Here is a 22,544-nt window from a genome sequence, read left to right as displayed (position 1 = left end):
TAAGTTAATCCCTATTGATCCTGTGAGGGGACACAATTCACATATGCCCAACTGACCATTTTTTAAAGTGATCTAAATATTGTGAACTTCTAATTCCTAAATTTTCTGTTACAATAATGATTTGATTTGAAATGCAATCTTTTAACTCACAATCACTTTTCTCAAGATGGCTTTCATAATTTGAAAGAATAAATATCACTCTTGATATTAAAATAAATTTGACGTTTCATCAGCATAAATGGAGGAGGTACTTTACTAATAGGTGATGTAGTCATCACTTTTGATGGATCTACCGATATAGACTCTGCAAAAGGTTGACAAGTATCCAAGGTTGAGTGATTTGGAATTTCAACCTTTGATAAACCAAGTTGCACATACTAGGATACAGAGAATCTGATGATATGTTTCAGCATTAACAGTCTTCGTCTACACATTCCTTTTGTTAAGAGATTTGCTAACAGAATTTCAATACTACATGTTCTGTAAAAGGCTGCAGCTTAAATAGAAGACACATTCTTCAATAGTTACTTACAGTAGATGGAAAGGTGAGGCAAGAACAAGACAGAGCTGTGTGTTCTCTAAGCCTGTATTTGGTGTGTCATGACTCGTGAATATTCTCTGTGTCTAAAGAAAATTTTCAGTTGAATGGGATAATATACATAGTGACTCAAGAAAATTTCGCAAATTTTTAGTTGACTCGAAAATTTCCTGAAATGTCCTTTGTTAGAGGGCACACTGAGACAGGGTCTGTATTTAGCATACCAGTCGTATTAACCCTTCAGGCCTGACTTTCTGGTAACTTACCAGAGCTACCCCTATAATATATAGGGGTTTAGGCCTGAAAGGGTTTTAACAAGCCTGGTTATCAGGAAATTTTGTTGAAGTTTTCTGTTGTTACATTATCTGTTTAAATACCAAAATGCTGGGAAATTTGTCCAAGTAATTTAAATCCTAAAGGAAAGCTTTTTGTCCAAGACGTAGCGTTAAAGGACAACTCAGCTTATGATGTGATTTAATTCTGAAAGTTTGTGAATAACCTTTCATACAATTTTTTGATCAAATTTTATGAGAAAAGTCAAAAGTACAGTGTACAGTGTTTTAAGAATGAAACATCAGACACAGCATTGCATGATTGTATGCCAAGCAGGAACAGCACCTCCACCTAGAGAATGTGCTGTGTATAGTGCACATGAAGAAACTGTTATGTTTGTGCACTCTCCATAAGTGAGAAATATGTATAAAGATTGACTGAGCAAAATGCCATATGTGGGTATTTGGACACACTGCCAAATATTATATTCTAAGATGCTTTACTTTTAGAGCAGTGAGAAGAAAACTTTCTGTGTCTATGTTTACAACTATTGTCTTACAAATTTTGACCTAGTGTTATTGGATTATGGATTGGTATGATTGCGATTATTTTTCATCAGTATAAACATGTTTTATATATTGTAGCACTATATAAGACTGCATATGTTTTTCAAAGAAGAATAATAACTCAAGAAAGATAATGAGGGCGTTTGTAACAATAAATACAATAACTGCAATTCAAGTATTGAAGGGACGTGACAAAAATTATTTCTCAGCCCATGTCTAACCTTGCTGGGGATTTACTTTCTCATGTTAGCTGGAGATGAGTGTAAGACAGAAATTGCCAAATGTGAGACGTTTACGTACACTAGATCTCAGTAGTTATTCCATGTCAACAGACGGTACTCCTCATCCACTGATATCAAAATTTACAGTACAATGAAAAACCCCACAGGTTAAAGATATATCCAATAAGGTGTATAATGACAAATACCCATCCAGGTCTGACTTGTAAATCAACAATGTTAAAAACTACAACTTAATCAACAACTTCATTAAGGGAAATGTACAACTTAAGACAGATTACCATTTTGTTCCAGCTCAACTTGCCATAAAAAAAAAAAGGTCAGTATTTGATGCATGCCCAAGCATGTCCCACCTCTATTTAGCCATACCACTAAGTTGATACAGGCACTTTAATTCAGCTCAACTTGCCATAAAAAGAGAAAACTACCAGTATTTGATGCATGCCCAACCATGTCCCACCTCTATTTAGCCATGCCGTTAAGTTTGATACAGGCACTTTAATTCAGCTCAACTTGCCACACAATACACAACTATGTACAGTTGAGTACTGGGTGCCATCCATCTAACTGTACTGACACTTTATAAGTATATAGTTTGATACAGTTTCAGAACATTTGGACTTGGTAATCCTAAGAGACTTGCATGGCAAATTTCAAAGCTGTCAGATGACTTACTTTTAAGAACATGACATTTTGACCAAAAATCATTAAACAGCCTTAAAAATACCACACTGCAAATTTCACTGCAACAAGTCATTGCCAATGACATAGTCCCTGTTTGGTTACTGAATTTGGAAACAAAACAGAAATGATGGTCATATTTGATTGTATCAAAAAGCATATCAATGTTCATATGTATGACATAGGGAGTAATCCTTGTCACAAATGTGACAGTAATCACCCCATGCATTCCTGAGAAATTGTCTCAATGGACACACAAATGGGCATGTCCAAATAAGTCCCCACCGGACTTTGTCTGTGGCAATAATAGTATAAGTCCCCACCGGACTTTGTCTATGGCAAGCAAAGGCATATGCAATTTCAACTAGTTCATCCCTGGAAACCAGTATACCAAATTCAAAAGCTGTTTGATCAGTAGTTTTGAAAGACATAATTTTTTTTTTACCAAAAATCACAAAGATAGCCAAACACATTGCTGCGCAGAGTCTACCACAATTGCACATACATTTATTTCAACTAGGTCATTCCTAGGAACCAGAATATCAAATTTAAAGCTGTTGAGGGAGTAGTTTTCAAAAATATGATTTTTGACAAAAAAATATGACAACACCCTTAAAAATGCTGCATTATAGATTTCATTCAAGTTTGAACAAATTGACACCAGGTTTTCAAAAGTAACATCGGCACCAAATTTTAAGGCTTGTGGACAGTCACTTCAGAAGGTTGTTATTTTTTGGCCAAAAATCACAAAAATATTTTTAAACATTGAAAATGGTAGATATCCCATGAGATGATTTAATTTACAAAGTGTTTGTGCAAGGTAGCAATAAACAGACTATTAACCAAATCTGGCCAGCAGATCCAGAGCTTCAGCATTTTGACTGATTGCATTTTTTCAACAAGAACATGTTCATTTGTTCAAATTCACAAAATCACCCCTTTCCGGGGTAAACCTGAACACTAAATACTAAGATGATAGGTGTTGCGGTTTCAAGTTTTCTAGCCAATATGAATATCTTGTTGGTGTTTTCATTAGATGCTGGCAGCTGGCAAACTTGATAACTGTATAGCACTAAAGAGTGCACAGTCACTATCTTCTGAATTTTTTGTGTTTTACGAATACATTAAATACTCAAGTATACACCATCAGTTTGCCCAATAATGTTGATGAATTAACTTGAACAATATTTAAAAATTCTTCCATATGCTTTACGCAGGCAGTGTGTTTTGTTTGTGACCTCTTGACAACATGAACTTATTTCAATTCCAATGAGTTTCAGGTTTCAGGAACAATATTCCAAAACCAGATAAGGTAGACTATATGAGTTGTATAGTTTGCAGGCTGTAGAGGATGAGTACCATTTTCTACCAAAGTATAATGACCTGGCAGTTAAACTAAATTTCTTCCAATTATTTTAACCTTCCTGTAATGTACAAATTCAAGATACTTCTTTCATCTTAAAATACTGCCACATTGAGGAAACTGAGTAAATATATTTTTCTTACAACAAAACATAGAAGAGAATTTACCATTGATGCATTGTTGATAGTTGTTTTGTTGGCGCTTATTTACTGGGTATTTGTAGATAAGTTATTTTTTTCCTTCTGTGGATATAATTATTGCACTGACTAGCGATCTGTAATCAATACCACTGTTACTGTTGTACATATTGGCCGGAGGCCATAAGTACTGAATAAACTGAATTGTAAATTGTGAATTGCATTCCAATGAGTTCACTAAAAGACAAATTTGCTACATTGTATGAAAGCTGATGTCATTGTCTAGGTGAAAAGCCACACAATATAAATTGTGTTATAAATGACAGCATGATGTCTGATACTGTAGCAGTAGCAGTTCATATTCAGGTGTGTCATGATTTGACCTTTACATCAGGCTGGGGTTAAAGCTCCACTAGCTGAAATACATGAAATTTGTTGACGTCGAAATATCTTCTTAATCTCTCTTGGTTTTCTCTGAATTCTACACTCTGATTCCATGTGGGCTTTTACTGCATTAGGAAACCATTCCTTTGTGAAACATTTTTACAAGTGCGGGACAAAGAAAACAGAACATACGATGTCACAGTTAAAAACATTCACCTCTATACATTACATTGGACTACTCTGTGCATGGTGTTTGTTTGTTTTTTTCAACATGGGGCGCAATTTAATGCTTGGGTGAACGTTTTATTGCAGTGTAATCTTTATCTTGTACAAAATTGCATATACAGGCCAAGCGGGTAATTAATAATAAGTGTATACACAATCTAAATTAGTACATTCTCACAAACTTATTTTAGCTTGAAATTAAAATCATTAAAGAAAGTGCTAAAAGATACAGCTAGTGGGGCTTTAATACCAGCCTGGCGTTAACCCTGACCCAAGGTTTTCAATACTGAGTATGGAAACAGGATGGCTATTGTCCGCAGTTGACTGTTTTTTTTCAATAAGTCTAATAATATCAGTAACTTGTTATTTGCAACAATATTAGTGAAAAAAAGGTCAAAAGATAATGACTTTGTCCTTTTAATCTTGAGTAATAAAGACAATGACAATGACTTTGAAAATTATCACAAGATATCTGGTGGTTAATGAAAGCTGCTGTTGTTTGGGAGCGAAAATTAAAAACAGCAATCTTTTATTAACTTGTTGACAACATCAATCCAGGGAGTTCAGTGTAGTACCAGTCAGTACTCTAGCCATAATGTGTTAAATCTGTGTCTGTATAAAGAAAGTCCATCCTCTGTTTTCAGTCTGTATATCACAACAGATGGAGACCAAAAAGATGACAAGTGATCAGTGATCACACTTTACCATTGAGATGCACCAAGCACCAAGCTAGTCGTCCTATGGAAGTAAATATCAATTTAATGTTTGTGCCTGATTTTTAGAAAGTGTAAGGGACATTATTATAATGAACAGCTGACTATTAAACAATCCATTTGCTGCTGCACACTGCAACTGAAATTTGTTCACAAATGTTTTCACCCTTACAATACGAAATTGATCAACTCTAAATGTAATTCTACACATACAGTAATGATACCTAAATATTACTTTAAAGATATAATTATGGTAATTATGAATATAAGTGGCAAGAAATACAATCAGGACTGCTATTATTCCTGCTTTTGTACCAGTATTCACCACAATCAGTATTCAAATTATTACATTAAACGTTGTTTGCAGGTTTGAAATTGACCGTGCTACTTCACTCTCCCCGCCAAGCATCTCCCACAATCCAGACATATCAAATTACTTACATCATATTTACCCTGATAGAGTTGGAAACCAAAGAAACAACAGAGGGTAGGAACTCTGCTTCATATCTTGATCTATAGTTCCTACAAGTGGGTACTAAATGGGCTACACACTAAGCTGTATGACAAAAGGGATGATTTCGATTTTGAAATCATAAATTAGGCCAAAGTAATTAAATTCTTTGTTTTGTGTCCACTCAGTAAATGGGAAAAGGTACACGTCTAAGCGTCTAAAAAACACACACACAAGAAAATTAACACAATGTAATTTGATTGCAGCAAATGAAAATATGTAACAAAATTTTAGTTCAGAAAAGCTTAGCGGTTATGTCCTAAAATTTCCAATTCAAATACACTGTCTGTGTTTTTCAAGAAAATCTTAAAAACCTAGGCGGGTGGGGACGCAAAACAAAGAATTTAATTACTTTGGCCTTATCCCCACTTGTAAAGTAATATTCCATCTGCACCTGCTTATGGTGTGTACGTGTTTAAACTTCTCAGGTATTGTAGGGCTTGTGATTCCTACGCTGATTTTCAACTGAGACACAGCTCATTGGCATCAAAATTACTGAGACAAGGATACACAACAAAAAGACTCAATAGGACTTTCAAAAAGTTCTGCGGTCGATATGACGACATTGTGGCCAAATATTTACACCTCGGTCACTCAAATGATTAACGACAGCATTCCCGGCTTTGACTTATTACAGTGATTTATATCCTGTAAATTTAATACAATATTTAAACAATTTTGGGACCAATCTGACGGGTGTAGCATGCTAGCAGGGTACGCTTTATACCCATTCCGGACACCTGGTACACTAACTATCATGGTTCAGGATTGGTCCTACTTAAATTTGTAAATCACAATTGTCCCATGGACCTGGTAATGTACATGTATTACCTTGAATGGAAATGATTATTGGACCAGTTCAATGTCATATTTTATACGACTTTTACGCCCCCCCCCCCCCCCTAATCAGCTGTAAAAGGCAGGAATCCCATCTGAAAACAACACAGCTATTGACCCATGGCCATAGCTAACTGTAACTTGACTAGATGGTAACATTAACGAGATTCAAGACTTGTGATCGAATTGTAGAGTCTGTGACTGCTGTACAGTACTGATTTACTTCATGAATACAGTTTCCATGGTGAATAGCAAAACTTAGATGTCTACGGTCTGACACGTCACCTTGTAAGAAACCCTTTCGGTAATAGATATTCAGTCTAGCTGCAATAAATCACGATTGATTTAAATAGAGATGCCGATTTAGCTATATCTATAAATAAATACTCATGACTAAATCAATCGGTATTCAGAGATTTATAACTTTCATTTTATTTGTCGAATATGATGCAGTGTCCATCCCCAAATCATCGGTAACGTGGTCAAATTTCTCAGATTTTGCAGAGGGCAAGCTGCAGTGATCTGAATCAAGTAGATCAGCTCATGGAGGTAGGAAGAGACTCCATGATGAGCCATACACCCGACAAACCACAGGCCAAGGGCGGGGGAGGGGTTGTAATCTGCTTGGTCGATAGATTGTCTGCTCGATCAATCGATCGTTCACGTAAGACGGGATTGGCCTGAGAGAAATGGTTGGTAACAAGATTCCAGACTTGTGAGAGCACGATCGACTGCTGTACGCGCACGCTACACTACACTCAGTGTGACAGTTTTCGGATAGGGTAGTGAATTTCGCCAAAAGTCGTTTCGTAAATGACCAGCAATACAAAATCTTATTACCATACCTTTCGAAACTTTATTGTGGTTATCCTCAAACTCAGTTGACACGACGGGAGTGGTATTTCGGGGTCAAAGTTGCCAAAGTTTTGACCCCATGTTGAGTGCGTAGTAATCGGACTGCAATCCCAGTAATCGGACGTCGTGTTTGGAATGTGATTAGGAGCTAAGTATTGATAATTTGAAACTTCAAACCACTGATTTTTAATTTCGATGTGTTTAGAAAACTGTATATAAGAATATTTCATGATAATTAGTTATGTTTAATCCATGGACGACTCAACTATATTTCGACGTGTATAGCGCTTAGATATCGGACACGGGCTGTCTCTGTGTGTGTTGCTTTCGGCACCTTGTATCGTACGGTGTGGCTAACTTCGCTAAGTTTGTACAGGGAGTATTACTTATAATTGTTTCCATTGCATATTTTGTTTGTATTAGAATCGCACAGGCATTATTTAATAAAAAAGCGAGTATATTTCATCGTATGGAATTATTTACCTGTCAAGTTTTTACGCGGTAAGTCACTTACTACGTTTACACAATAATTAAATATTGTCTGTCCGAAAACTTGTACACCTCTTACGTTCATTAAATGTACTTTTTGTCTCGAAAAACTGCGCAGTTTTCGTTAAAACTACATGTAATCGTAGCGAACAATGGAAAGAATATTTTCAAAATCATTATTCTCCCCCACATTCAAAATTCAATGCTAAATCAGGACTTTAGTCAAAATTTCAGTTACTTTGACCTGACGGCAGATGTTGACAGTATCACTGACGCTATGTCAGACGACAATTGTGACCGCCGACGACAATTTGTGACCGCCGCTCGTAGGAACTCAATAGCTTCTACCAAAAAAAACTATCGAAAACGGGACAACAGTGTCATGTGACTTAATATGAGGTCACATGACCTGTAAAACGCTATCGATACGGAGCGAAGTGAGTGTAACTAACAGCATGTCACTAAACTGTCCGAAAACTGAGGTCGTCCGAAAAACTGTCACACTGAGTGTATGCACTACACAGTACTGAGTGGGAAAATTACTGATGGCCCCAAAGGAGACGGTTATTATCTATCACTCACTTCACCTCCTGTCCGGTCGAATCAGGAATATATCCAAAGTAATAACTGTATTGACACATAATGAGATTCATAAATCGCATCGTTCCTAACAAAGTCCGAATCACAGTTCGCAACACAGTGCTGCAGACTGTATCCACGCCACCGCCATTTTGCAATATACTGGATGTCATGGTGATAGCGGATCCGCGAAGCCTGTTCTTATATTATTTAGTGCCACAGCATGCAGCAGCCGCTAGCCGCTAGCTGCGCGGTCTAGTCTGGGGCGCACAGGCACTTGGATCGTCGCTTGGATAGCAGCGCCTCATGCGACTGATTTTGTGATTGCGTCATTTAATCTACGAACCGAGCCTAGAAGCATTACATAGCAGCGCTTCTATACTGTCTTCTGAGAAAGGTGACAAGCATTTGATCGGCAGAGAGGGTCGGAAGATTAAATGGTGATGTCATATCTTCATCATTCATATGACACAATCATAGAGAACCCATAATGATCTATTGCTTGCACTTGCATGACATTACTTTACATCATTGCTGTATTTATTTCCATCCGAGTGAATTTAAACTGTCTAACTACTTTTGACTATAAATATATTATATATATATATATATATATATATATATATATATATATATATATATATATATATATATATATATAATATATATATCAGGGCTCGAAATTAACTTTTTCTCCCCGGTAGTCCACTTGGGCTACCATTTTCTGAAGTTGGTAGCCCAGTGACAATGGCTGGTAGCCCATGCATATTTTAGTTTAAGGATATTGTTTTTCATTAACCAGACAAGAAAAAGCAGTTTTTCAAGATTCTGCCCATGAAGTGAATTTTCTTGTCATTTGATGTGAATACTTACACCCCTAGTATCAAAAGGAAACAGGTATAAGCCCCCCTCCCCCCCCCCCCCAAGAAAAAAAAATGTTTCTGGTCCTTCACATTCCGCAAAAGTGATGCGGCGACGCGGTTTCTTTTCTTCATTTTTTTCTTAACAATGCTGGTTTGGCCACTATTGATGCAACAGTTATTGTCTTTTATCACTGGCTGCATAATACTTCCGTTTTCTGTTTAGCATTTTTGGACATGCAAACAGGGTTGCTGATTAGTATGTAACCCAAAAAAGTGCCATGACAAGCAGGTTCTGAAATGACAAGCGTTGTGACCAGAAACGATCTTTTTTTGGCTAAGGACAACACCGGCGGTGGCAGTCCCCGGGTTGGTTGGTACCCATGCTTGTTACCCAAGTTTGAAAAGTACCCCCTTTTCTAGAATATTTCTGAGAAAAACACCCCCTATTTGTGGCAAATCTGGGAGAAATTAGCTGTAAAAAACATACCCTTATTTTCGAAATCTAGGAGGTTAGTATGTTGACTTCCAGGGTTGACCCTGGAGGTTGACTTTGTATACATGTAGGCCAACATACATCACAAATGTTTGTCCTCACCTGATTTTAGTCACGTACGGTACTGTTTTTCATTTTCTTTGTGAGTGAGACTAGACCAGATTTAGTGTCCTAGGGAGATTATGAAAGGACTACCCCTAATCTCGGAGGTTACTCTGAAAAAGTACCCCTTTTTCTCGATTTCACAGACCTAGAATCTCCGAGATGACTGAAGAAAAACCCCCCCCTTTTCCAAGAATTTGGTAACGCGCATGGGTACCCACCAACCGGGGACTGCCACCACCGGGGGACAACAGTGATACTCAACAGTTTGGTGATCTACTTTCAACTTGTTCATTCTCAGAGTTGTATGAAAATTTTGATAGTCGCCATGAGAACGACCACGACCTTCTCAGCACGTCGAGACTAGGACATACTGCAGCAGTGCTAAAATAGACCACGGGCTTTCTGTAGAGAGGAGACATATTGTCTGTGATTGATACGTTATGATCAAAATGCAATGAAAATGCGTTTTCATTAACCATCACTTCAAGTGCCTGTCATTCAAGTACGTCAGTTAAGATATTTGACATTGCACGCCAAGTACTGACTGAATTTTGTCCTGGTCTTTGGTAGTCCATGTTGGCTACCATTTTATGAGTTTTGGTAGCCCCAGGGAAAAGTTGGTAGTCTGTGGACGCGGGACTACCGCTAATTTCGAGCCCTATATATATATATATATATAATATATATATATATATATATATATATATATATATATATGGGCCGCCGCAAGCGAAAAGGGCCCTTATGCAAGGATTTGACGATTTTTATTTTTTGTCGTTTTTTGATAGTTCTTGTGCTGCTCTTCTCATACATGTGCTCCATATTGTGAACCCACACTTGGAAATGTCATTTACAGCCCATTGAATGTGGCATGTGACCTTTGACCTTACAGATCAAGAAACGCATTTTCGATGGTTTTCCGCTTTCAATGAAAGATTTGAAAAGTTAAAACATTGTATCTCTTTTCAATAACATGAAAGATTTTTGTTGGTTACAGGTTTGGACTTCATCCATAACACATTCTCTCACGAGTAGGGTCGGTCATTCCATTATATTACAGGGGTGGGAAGCATACAAAATGATGCCATTTAAATTAAAAATAGATTTTATTGAACACCACAGGCAATAACACTTCTTGTACTACACAACGTAGAATGTCCTGTTCGTTTAGAAAATGACACTCACATGATGACATCACAAACATAACTGTTGCCGTGGTAACCTGCAGTGTCAGAATTCTCATCATGTAAAACACTAGGATTGCTATATACATGTATACATTCACTGCATCATCTCATTGTTTACATCACTTTTTTGAGAAATATTTGCTGTATACAGAATATTTACATCATTATGTAACTATTTTCATGAAAATACAAGTGCAAGAGTATCCAATGCAAATTTCCATATTTTCTTCAGGACAAAATACATGTCTATATGGCTGTCTGACAAAAGGAATGATATCCTTATTTAACTCACTCCATCTGGCTAAACTTAAACCACCAGGTGGCAACAAAGAGGGTTTCATCTGTGGTGATGGAGGCCATGTTACATTGCGTTTGACAAGATTGACACGGAGTTCATCATCAGTAACAATCTTTCTGACATACACAGCACCAGGATCATCCTTGGTGAATCTAAAATGATGATAATAACGAATTCCCTTTAAAGGTTTGAGAAATGTAGAAAAAAAAGTATCCCATTGAAACCATTGAAAATTACGTGCAGAATTCTGACTACCATAACACTTCACCTTGTTCACGCGTGAACTTTTTGACACAATGTCTGCCAACTGTGAAACTGTGTCAACATCGCTTCTACGATACACCTGCCGTATCTTACCGAAGCAGGCATCACAAATACACTTCGTGTGACCTGGTTCCAGAAAATGATAATTAATTTCATCATGTAACCCAGTGCTTGTACGGTAACAAAAATAATGGATAACAGTTTTGTTTTTATTCTGACCCGCACAATTATCAGCATGACAATGACAACCCCTTTCACCCAATACCCAATCCATGCTCATCAAAGTAATTATGAAGCATACTGACTACATTATTAGCACCATGGCACTTCTTGTTATCAATGTCAATGATCTGAGATAATTCATTTGAGACTGAAGACTATCATTACATACACCAAAGCAATTAACACGAAGTGGATTAAGAAATAAAGTGGACTAACTTGACGAGACTGATGAGGTAACAGAAAACTCTGTGCAAAATCAAATGTATAATGAACATTGTGTAAATCAATTGAGCAAGGACTACATGGAGGTTGAACTGTATTATCTGGAACTTCATTCTGTGCCCTTTAATGCATGAATTCAGAAATTCTCTTTCCTTTGTGCCTTCAAAATGTGTCCTGAAAAAGCAATACTAGAGTTGAGTTTGTCTTCTTCTGTTGTTGTTAACTGAATTTCATTTCGAAAGTGTGTTGGCGCATTTGGTTCCATTCGCTGGATATGAGGTACACACAACTTCCAGATATTTCTGAAAGTTGTCTCCCCCACAGACTGCTTTGCTGGCTGACAAACCTTGCAGGCATTCACGTACTTCTTGTACACATCAGCCTTGGTGTCACAAGATGGCAGATAAACCGGAGGCCGTCCATCTCTACCATGAGGAGCAGCTGGCATTGGTAGACCATTGTCATCTGCATACCTCAACAGAAATTTAACAACATCTTGCACTACCTGTATGGAAAAATAAAACAAGGTTTAATCATTAAAATGGATTAAAACGACCATATGTTAAGCTACCCTTCACAAAGATTTGGTTTAGACCTAATTCTTCATAAAAGAAGCCACCTTGTGGTTTTAGCAGTACAAACATACAAGTATCAGCAACATGTCGAGGTTCAAAATTAGTTTAAAACAAGGTAAGTATATGATTTTGCCAATAATTCATGACTTACACCAAAACTCAAAATACAGCCTAATGAAGCTTAGAGCTCATACAAAATTTCATATTCCTATTAATATTGTTGGCAATGTTCTGATATTCCTAGGAAAATGTTTAGGAACTTTGATCAGTGTTTTCATTGACCAGCCCCTGCTGTGTTTTGCTCACCGGTATATCAAATCTCCATACAGACTTCTCAGTCCATACAGAAAGGAAATATAGGGAGATTAAGGAAGACAACAAAGGCACTGATCAAAGTTCCTCAGTGTTTCCCTAGGAAGGTGGGAACATTGCAAGGGAAATTGATAGGAATTTACCAACTTACACAGGTGACCTTCAGAAACCTAGTACTAGGATGCTCACAGCCTAGAGTACTACTGAGGATGTGCCAGCAGCCTTGTGCTAGGTAAAACATAGGGAACCCAGACATCTGGTTGTTGTTGTTGTTTTATTGTTGTTTATGTTTATTAGTCGTTTTGTTGTTGTTGACCAATAAAATTCAACAAACATAACTGTTGTGTTGTTGTTAATGCTCAAACGTAACGTAGATGTCATAAGAAACGCTACATTTCTTGGCCTGATACAACTCTCTGCTAACGTACATGAAGAGAGTGTACGTTAGCAGAGAGTTGTATCAGGCCAAGAAATGATAGTGTCCTTGTAGTGTTTCTTATGACATCTACGTTACGTTTGAAACATTAACAACATCACAACAGTTATGTTCGTTGAATTTTATTGGTCAACAACAAGACTAATAAACATAAACAACAATACAAAACAACAACAACAACAACAACAACAACAACAACAAGATGTCTGGGTTCCCTGTGAGTAAAAGAGCACGCCCCAGTACCAGCTGTGTTGCTCACATCTCTGTAACAGGGAATTTTTTCTTAGATCCATGTTACAGAGTTGTTTGTACAATAGCTGATACAAATCAACATTAGACCCTTTCACTACCATGGTTTGGTCCAGCCCATTTTTTGTTAAACTGTACCTCCACACAGGGAAAAGGGGTGAATGGGTTAAATGATTACAAGAACTATATAAGGAGTGACCCATTTGATTTTGAGGGGCGTAGGAAATGGGCATGGTAACATTTTTTCACCAACTTAGGCAGCAAATTTTTAAAGGTTATTTTGAAGCTTTATCTGCAAAGCCTGCACGAACATTTTTTCCTGTAATTGTAACAGGATAACATTTTTGTTCAAAAATCCAACACCCTCAACCCCAAGAAATCAAATGGACCACCATTTCTGACTGAAATTGAGTACTCACTTCAAATGAATAGGCATTGACTGGCCTTTTTCCTCGACGACCATGATCTCTGGGTACCACACCATGGGTTTTGTAGTGGGCCTTTAGATTCTTAAACCTCTTTTCACCTAGAATATTAAAAGAGATACAATTAAAATATCACATTATGATGAAATATGGCAAAAACACGCTATAATAAAGGTCTTAAATGAAAGTTTCATTAGAATGTACATTTATTGCAAATACTGAATAAGCTGCCAGGTTTTTTTTTTTCAATAAAACTAAAAAAGGTATATGCATGGCAGATAAGGGAAGTGTTGAAATAAGATTAAGTTTATAACCATGCATTTATAATTATAGGCCCGGAGAGGTATGGAATTACCTAATTTCATGGCTACTGCGACCCATGAGTCTGTTTCATTAACCCTTGATAATCTGCACAAAGGACTGAGGAATATTCCCCCATATTAATAGTTTTTTATTGGAATTCTCCTGATTGTCACGATATGTTGCTTTCTAGTATTGTGTTATCTCTATCAAATTAATTTCAACAATCTGATTTACATACATCAATCAATATTTTTTGAACTTATGCTCGCACAGAATGTGACGTACATCAGAAAAAAATCGCATGCAAAAATCACTCACCTAAGTTGTGGATATAACGCCAAACTTTTTTCACAGGTACGATGACCATCAAAAACGTAGTCAAAGAACTGTCGCTCACGTTTACAACCTCGGATTGGTTCACCCTTACATTACACCCCTAGTACCAAAAAGGACATTACAGCGACCTCTATCGGTTGTTATCCACACAGTCTTTCTCGCGAAGTCCGTTCCAACAGAGCTTTGACCCTTGTCTGGCCCCATATTCGTATTTTACATCTCCGCTTGCTGAGGCTTAGTTGTCAGTTGTCATGGCTGTAATGTCGCTATCCGTATTCTTCTGCACTATTGCATTTCACACGCACGGTATTCAACCGTCAGACAAGTGTACAAATGAAATTTTGAAAAGAAAAATACGGATTTGTAATGTTTAATTGTAAAATAAAGTTTAGAACATTACAATGGAAATCAGTTTCGTTGAATAGTGAAATACAAAGAAAGTGATTGTTTGTCATATGGTTGGTGAATATTTCCCATTTTATGTACCGATGCAAGCTGCCTGAATTGTTGAATTCTGTTAATTAATCATAGTGTAAAGACCCACAATACAGTTGTTAACAATCGATATCACAGATATGATTTTTACATTATCTTATATCTCGAATTACTTTACGATGCCAAACTTCAGTGAAAGAAAAAATATGATGAACAGAACAAAAAGTTATAAAATAAAAAAGTTACTTCATTTACTGGCCACGATCATACCCTTCAGATCTCCCCCCCCCCCCCTTCTTGGCCAAAGAATCATAGTATATCTGATGCAGACTAAAATAAAAATGTTTCAGAAAGTAACTTTTGACGGATTTTTTTTCCTTTTACCTAAGTGCTCATCTGTTTTTTCAAGTTTCTTTGGCTGATTATTTTTATTGAAATTTGTGGGGAATTTTTTTTTCGAAAATTTTCCACTCCCCAATGGTCCACCCCTTGCCGGCTAAAGGCCTCCCACCACAGCCCTGCTGACCGCCATAGGCAAAACCAACCACTGGTTGCAACGCGCAGTTTCTCCACCGAAAACTCGGTTTTTTTCACCCAAAATCGTGATCGATCTCCTATTTTGAGCACGCTCAACTTGTCTAGATGCACGATGAGCTAAGCTGTGCTTTTGAACTTACACAAAGCCTATTTTCATCTCTCTATGCGATGGGACCATATCCGTATCAGATGCGCCATATAGTAAATCTCGGTCTTTCACGATAAGCCTCCCACGCACGGTGCACAATAGACAAAACTGCTGATTGCAGCGCGCAGTTTCTTTTCCAAAAACAGCCAATTTTTAATTTATAATCGTGATCGATCCTAGTTTTCGAGCACGCTCATTTTGTTTAGATACACAATGTACTAAGCTGCGTTTTTAGACTTGTGCAAAGTTCGCATTTCTCTCTCTGTGCGAGGGGACCATTTCGCGTCCGCCATTTTGAATCTTGTTCGATAGCCAGTAACACTGCCCTGCTCCGCAGAGCTAGCTTTAGAAAGGGATGTTGAATTGTGAAATAGGATTTGGAAGTGCATGATGTGTTGTCAAATGAAATTGGGAAGAGCATGTTGAGTTGTAAAATAGGATTTGGAAGTGCATGATGTGTGTCAAATGAAATTGGGAAGAGCATGTTGAGTTGTAAAATAGGATTTGGAAGTGCATGATGTGTTGTCAAATGAAATTGGGAAGAGCATGTTGAGTTGTAAATAGGATTTGGAAGTGCATGATGTGTTGTCAAATGAAATTGGGAAGAGCATGTTGAGTTGTAAAATAGGATTTGGAAGTGCATGTTGTGTTGTGAAATAGCATGTTGAGTTGTAAAATAGGATTTGGAAGTGCATGATGTGTTGTCAAATGAAATTGGGAAGAGAGCATGTTGAGTTGTAAAATAGGATTTGGAAGTGCATGATGTGTGTCAAATGAAATGGGAAGAGCATGTTGAGTTGTAAAATAGGATTTGGAAGTGCATGTGTGTTGTGAAATAGCATGTTGAGTTGTAAAATAGGATTTGGAAGTGCATGATGTGTTGTCAAATGAAATTGGGAAGAGCATGTTGAGTTGTAAAATAGGATTTGGAAGTGCATGTTGTGTTGTGAAATAGCATGTTAAGTTGTAAAATAGGATTTGGAAGTGCATGTTGTGTTGTGAAATAGCATGTTGGATTGTAAAACAGAATCCGGAATGGCATGTTGTGTTGTAAAATCAAAGTAGTAATTTTGGCATGGATTGGACACCATAATACGTGCACGCGCTCTCTGCCATCCGCTCTAAGCTGACAGTAGCATCGTGGCATTACTCGTCAGCGACGACTGTTATGGTTGCGATCATGTCGATCGGTACGACATGTGTCAATGGTCCTGTTCATGATCAGGCTACTTGAATGACTATAAAACTGATGTTTTATCCGTTATTATGGACAAGTGTCCTGCATACACAGGGGCAGAACATTCCGGTCGATGGGATAAACACTCAAACAAAAATTGACGTACTTCGCCTGTTTGTAAGGGCAAGCGTTCCCGGACAAAAAGATTTGCTCCGCCCGTACACCGGCCGCGGCAACTCTCTCCCAACCCTATACGTAGCATGCGGTTATAAACGGGTTTTTCTGTTTTTATCTAATGTAGGTATAATATATCCATGTAAGATATTGATGTGGTCCAATTATGATATATTGTAGTCTAATTTTGATATGCTGACTTATTAATATGTTAACAGACCCCGTAACAGACACCAAAAATGCTCACATACCCCTCACATGCCGGCTAACCCGTGTAACGCCGGGAACACACGGAGGCTGTACCCAACTCACGGCTAACATTGCCGGCGAACTTCAAGTTCGTCGCGATTGACAGTGGCACAGCTTTAGCAGTGCCCATCAGGCTCATTCTGCCTCTTCAGGCGAGGGAAACTATCCACAACCCTACTAAAAGCATTTTTTCCTAGTTTGTGGCTTATTTTTGATGTTACGGTATTTTTGCTGCTTGCACAGAAAAGTCTAATCGATAAAAGAGAATGCCAAAAAATAGAGTCAGCTAGAGTCAGTCCTTGGAAGTCGGGTTTGGCCAGAACTGTGAGGTGGTGAAATCTGCGATATATATCATCGGATATTTACTTGCGATTTGACAGAATCTAGCCTCGTCTATCAAAGCTATAGAGTCAGTCCTTGGAAGTCGGGTTTGACCAGAACTGTGAGGTGTTGAAATCTCCGATATAGGCCTATATCGGCTATTTACTTGCGATTTGACAGAATCTAGTCTCGTCTAGTATCGAAGCTAGAGTCAGTCCTTGAAAGTCGGGTTTGGCCAGAACTGTGAGGTGGTGAAATCTGCGATATATATCATCGGATATTTACTTGCGATTTGACAGAATCTAGTCTCGTCTATCGAAGCTATAGAGTCAGTCCTTGGAAGTCGGGTTTGACCAGAACTGTGAGGTGGTGAAATCTCCGATATAGGCCTATATCGGCTATTTACTTGCGATTTGACAGAATCTAGTCTCGTCTATTATCGAAGCTTGATTCACCTAATTTCCCGATAAATATCGGGTAAATATCGGAGATTTCTCAGATCTGGCGTGCCGAGGCACAGGGGAAGTTATTCTAGTATCCGTCCAGTATCAAAATTTGTGGCGAAGGGAAATTCGTCTATGTGTGACGGATGGGTAGACAAGCAGACACGATGTGTTCTGTAATTCTGCTGCAGCACACGTCACTTTATTCTGTGGTTCTCATAGGCCTATAGGCCTACACCAAAGTTAAATGTCAAAGTTGGCATAAAATTAACAACGGAAAGGTTAGATTTGCATATTATGGCTTCAGTAAACTAACAGATAAACTAATACATAAACTGACGCTGTGAAATCGTCATTAGTATGCGTATAGAGAACCCTGGATAATAATTTAACAGGAAATAAACTTCATCTGTTCTGCATTATTTCTGTCGGATTTCCATTCCCGACAATATTAGAGTCCCCAAATCGCCGATAAAAATCGGAGATTTCACAGATCCGGCGTGCCGAGGCCCAAAGGAAAGTCATTCTAGTATCGTCTAGTATCGATATTAGAGTCCCCAAATCGCCGAAAAATATCGGGTAAATATCGAAGATTTCAAAGATCTGGCGTGCAGAGGCACAGGGGAAGTTATTCTAGTATCGTCCAGTATCGAAATTTGTGGCGAGGGGAAATTCGGCTTTGTGTGACGGATGGATAGACAAGCAGACACGATGTGGCTTCAACTCTGCTGTTCACTCCAATGTCGATGGCATCCATTTCAATCGCAATTGATTAAACTATCTGCTTAGCTAAGAAATCTTAGGTGCTCAATTCAAGTTAGACTTGGTTCAAGTCTTTGAATTTTAAAAAAATAAAATCATTTATAATAGTTTCTCTTTTGTCTCTCCTATTTCGTACAAACCTATCCGGAATTTGGCAGCTCACGTCAGGTTTTCCCAGCGATTGAACGCGTCACGTTTGAGTCTGCGCAGTAGTGAGTTAGTTTCTGCCGGACCGGGTGAAACTCCGCTGTTTAGCGTTCACTCCACTCATCGCGTTCACCCTACTCATCGCGTCCACTCACGCGCGCGTTTCACATGAAAGCAGAATACAAATCATTGCGTTCACTCCACTCAAACTTTCACAAATCACAGACTTGAACCAAGTCTAAATTCAAGTCTGAAGTTGTACAAAAAATGGCGTCCAGGACCCGATAAACAAGCGGTTTTACTTACATTGGGGGTGTCCTTGATAAATTGAACAGCGTTTCTGTCCAATCACTGGCCATGCTTGGTTCAGGCGTCAAATTTAAAATTCATTATATTCAGTGCGTACATATTGACACACACGCTTACTAACTCGTTAAGTTGGCATTAGCTCTCGCAGAAATTCGTAAGGCAAAAAGCTGTCATGATCGGTCAAAAAAGATCGGACTGAAGTTTCAGAGTTAGCCGAATCGATGCAACATCTTGCCGAGACCTGGAGGCCGAATTTGCCTGTCAAGTGTCCGTTTTCAAAAATATCTGAGCCCTGATGCATCAACTGTAATCAGACACTAGGGGTGTCACTGCAGGACTAAACTGTGGTCACTAAAACGCTAGAATTGTCTAATAATATGTGTGGAACAAAACACCCTAAATAATTAACTGTCATCGTTGGCATGCCTTTATGTTGAGAATCCAGTTCCAAAACTGACCAATAAGTCACCAAAGTATCGTGAAAGTCAACCGCACAACCAAACCGATCAGGTATTTCCCCGTTAAGGATGGACATCGCACAATTTTTAGATATATTTCCTGAGTAGTATCGAAGTTTGACGTCCCACACACTTCTGTTAACATAAGATATAAGTTTAGTCTAATATCGATACCAGACTACACCACAATGATGTGCCTCGTATCCGGGCACGTTGGGTCTGCGTAATCGTCTATTATCCGATTTTTATCAGCGATTTGGGGACTCAGATACCGATACTAAACGGCACAAGAACGGGATTCCTTGCTTCTCGGCCCGCCAGTTCTGTTAAATCGCATATATTTCCCGATAATTATCGGCGATTTGGGGACTCTATCGACACAAGACGATACTAGAATGGGGTACCTTGTGTCTCGGCACGCTCGGTCTGTGAAATCGCCGATATTTATCTGATATTATCGACGATTTGGGGACTGTAGTATCTATACTACACTCGTCAAATCACTGGTAATTATTCGATAAATATCGGCGATTTCACCACCTGATAGATCTGGCTCAGCCCGGCGTCGTCAGTCTGACTGTAACTTCTATAGTAGGCGATACAAGCCTCGTCATAACGCAGGTAAATATCCGATATAGGCTCTATCGGAAATTTTGCCGCCTAATAGATAAGCCCCACGTCGTCAGTCCGACTCTAACCTCGATACGAGACAACAGAGACTACCCAAATCGCAGGTAAATATCCGATATCTCGGAGATTACACCTCTTCGTAAATCTGACTTGACAATTCTAATTCCGATACTTTAATAGTCTATAGTAGCTGTAAATATCCCATGTCACATAAAAGTGCAATATCACGGTGTCTTTGTGTCTACTTTCAATACCATTACTACCACTCACCATACGAAAAAAAATTGCGAGACTAGCGAGAAAGTATAACACTTTCTCACGATTGGTGAGAATCTCTTCTCATTCTCACTGCTTCCAGTGAGACATTTTGAATTCTCACTGGTGAGCAGTGAGAAATGCACTCCTTGGTGAGAATCAAGGATGGTAACGGATTCTCACCGGTGAGACTGGAAATTCTCACCAAGCCCAGTCAGAATGATAATTTTCTCTGTGAGAATGTTTCATACTCGTCATTTATTGGTGACAATCAACCAGACTCACCCTTCATTGGTGAGAATCGGTTAAACTCATTATTCATTGGTGAGAAATAAACCAGATTGATTCTCACCAGTGAACAACAAGTCTGGCTGATTCTCACCAATGAACGGCGAGTTTGGTTGATTCTCACCAATGAACGGCGAGCTTGGTTGCTTCTCACAAATGAATAATGAGTTCATTCTCAACTTGAAAATAACTATTCTCATTGTGCTTGGTGAGAATTTCCAGTCTCACCGGTGAGAATCTTTGAATACTTGATTCTCCCAAAGGAGTGTATATCATTGTCGCCAGTGAGTATTCAAATAATTTCACTGAGGCGGTGAGAATAACAGGAGATTCTCACCGATTGCGAGTAAGCGTCACTTTCTCGCTCCAGTATCGCATTTTTTTCTATATTTACTGCTCACGTCGTCCTGTTAGATACCATTATAGGCTTCGGTGAACCTTAAGTGAATCTTTTCCTTACGTTAGCATCCGAGATTGCGTTTTTATGTAAATTGTAAGTTAATGCTAGAGCCTGAATTATACCTTTCGAATATTAACATCAGGAACTTTAAATCTGCTTTGGCAAAGCTATACTGCTCTGGTCACAAATTAGCTCTTGAGAAGGGGCGGCACTGTAACCCATCTATTCCAATAGAAATGACAGTCTCCTTATACTGCGAGAGTCGCTGCATTATTATAGTTGATCATTTTTTTATTATTTTATCCTTTATAGTGAAAGAACAGATTTGATACCACAAAGGTATCGGGTTTTTCAACAAAAGAAAAATAGTATGCATTGTTAATATCCAAGGATGTGGATATACAATATCGTCTGTCTTATTTTGTTTACAAGTCATTTCAAAAAAAGAAGCTTTCATCTAACAGATACATGAATTGAAGACTAATGATTATTATTTCTTATTATCTAAAGACTGTCTCTTTGAGTATACAAGCTTTGTAATTTGCGATGGGTCGAGGCTTTTGCAATGCAAATAAAGACATTACACACAAAGTTAACCTAGTTAGAAATGCACTAGCGCAGACTTGGGGCTATATTTTACAAGTCAAAGACTCTACAGTGCATCCACCTCTCGTATGTTGTTAGTGGCCTCATATTATTGCACAAATTTTGTACAAAACCTACGTGTAATGACTAGTTTGCCTGATTTTGAATGAGCTTTGTCAAAAATGCTGAGGCTGCGAGCAATAAATGAATCCCTTCAGACAATTTTATGTGTGCATCAAGATGTTTTCAGAACTTAAATACATGTATCATGACCTCATGATAATGAATTTGATAGTTACCGTTATTTTTTTCTAATAGTACGTTATTGATTGATTGATTAATTGATTGATTGATTGATTAATTGATTTACACTTTTAATTAGCGGTCGAGTTACTCGATGAGTAATTTTCATTGGCGCTCAATATGTATAACAATGTTAATATTTAGAGAAAGCACATTGTAAAAACAAAGTTGTTCACAAAGGAAAATTCAGTTTGATAAACCCTCTTGGCTTCACCGTATAATATCAGTAGCGTGTCCTATGTT

The 22,544-nt window shown here is 38.1% G+C and overlaps 1 protein-coding gene across 1 annotated transcript in view; it reads right to left on the bottom strand.

Moving 5' to 3' along the window:
* Positions 1 to 12,180: 12,180 nt before the first annotated feature.
* Positions 12,181 to 22,544, bottom strand: part of LOC139139452 (uncharacterized) — a 34,614-nt gene continuing 24,250 nt past the window's right edge. The window contains exons 7-9 of the mRNA XM_070708367.1: positions 14,663 to 14,780; positions 14,036 to 14,142; positions 12,181 to 12,549 (exon numbers count right to left, since the gene is read on the bottom strand). Of these exons, the coding sequence (XP_070564468.1) occupies positions 12,181 to 12,549; positions 14,036 to 14,142; positions 14,663 to 14,780 (594 nt within the window). The remainder of the gene's footprint in view (positions 12,550 to 14,035; positions 14,143 to 14,662; positions 14,781 to 22,544) is intronic.

Source organism: Ptychodera flava, chromosome 8 (genome assembly GCF_041260155.1).
Source record: "Ptychodera flava strain L36383 chromosome 8, AS_Pfla_20210202, whole genome shotgun sequence".
NCBI classification, from domain to species: domain Eukaryota; kingdom Metazoa; phylum Hemichordata; class Enteropneusta; family Ptychoderidae; genus Ptychodera; species Ptychodera flava.
Note: the sequence above shows the minus strand (reverse complement) of the source record. Positions and strands in the feature narration are given on the sequence as shown.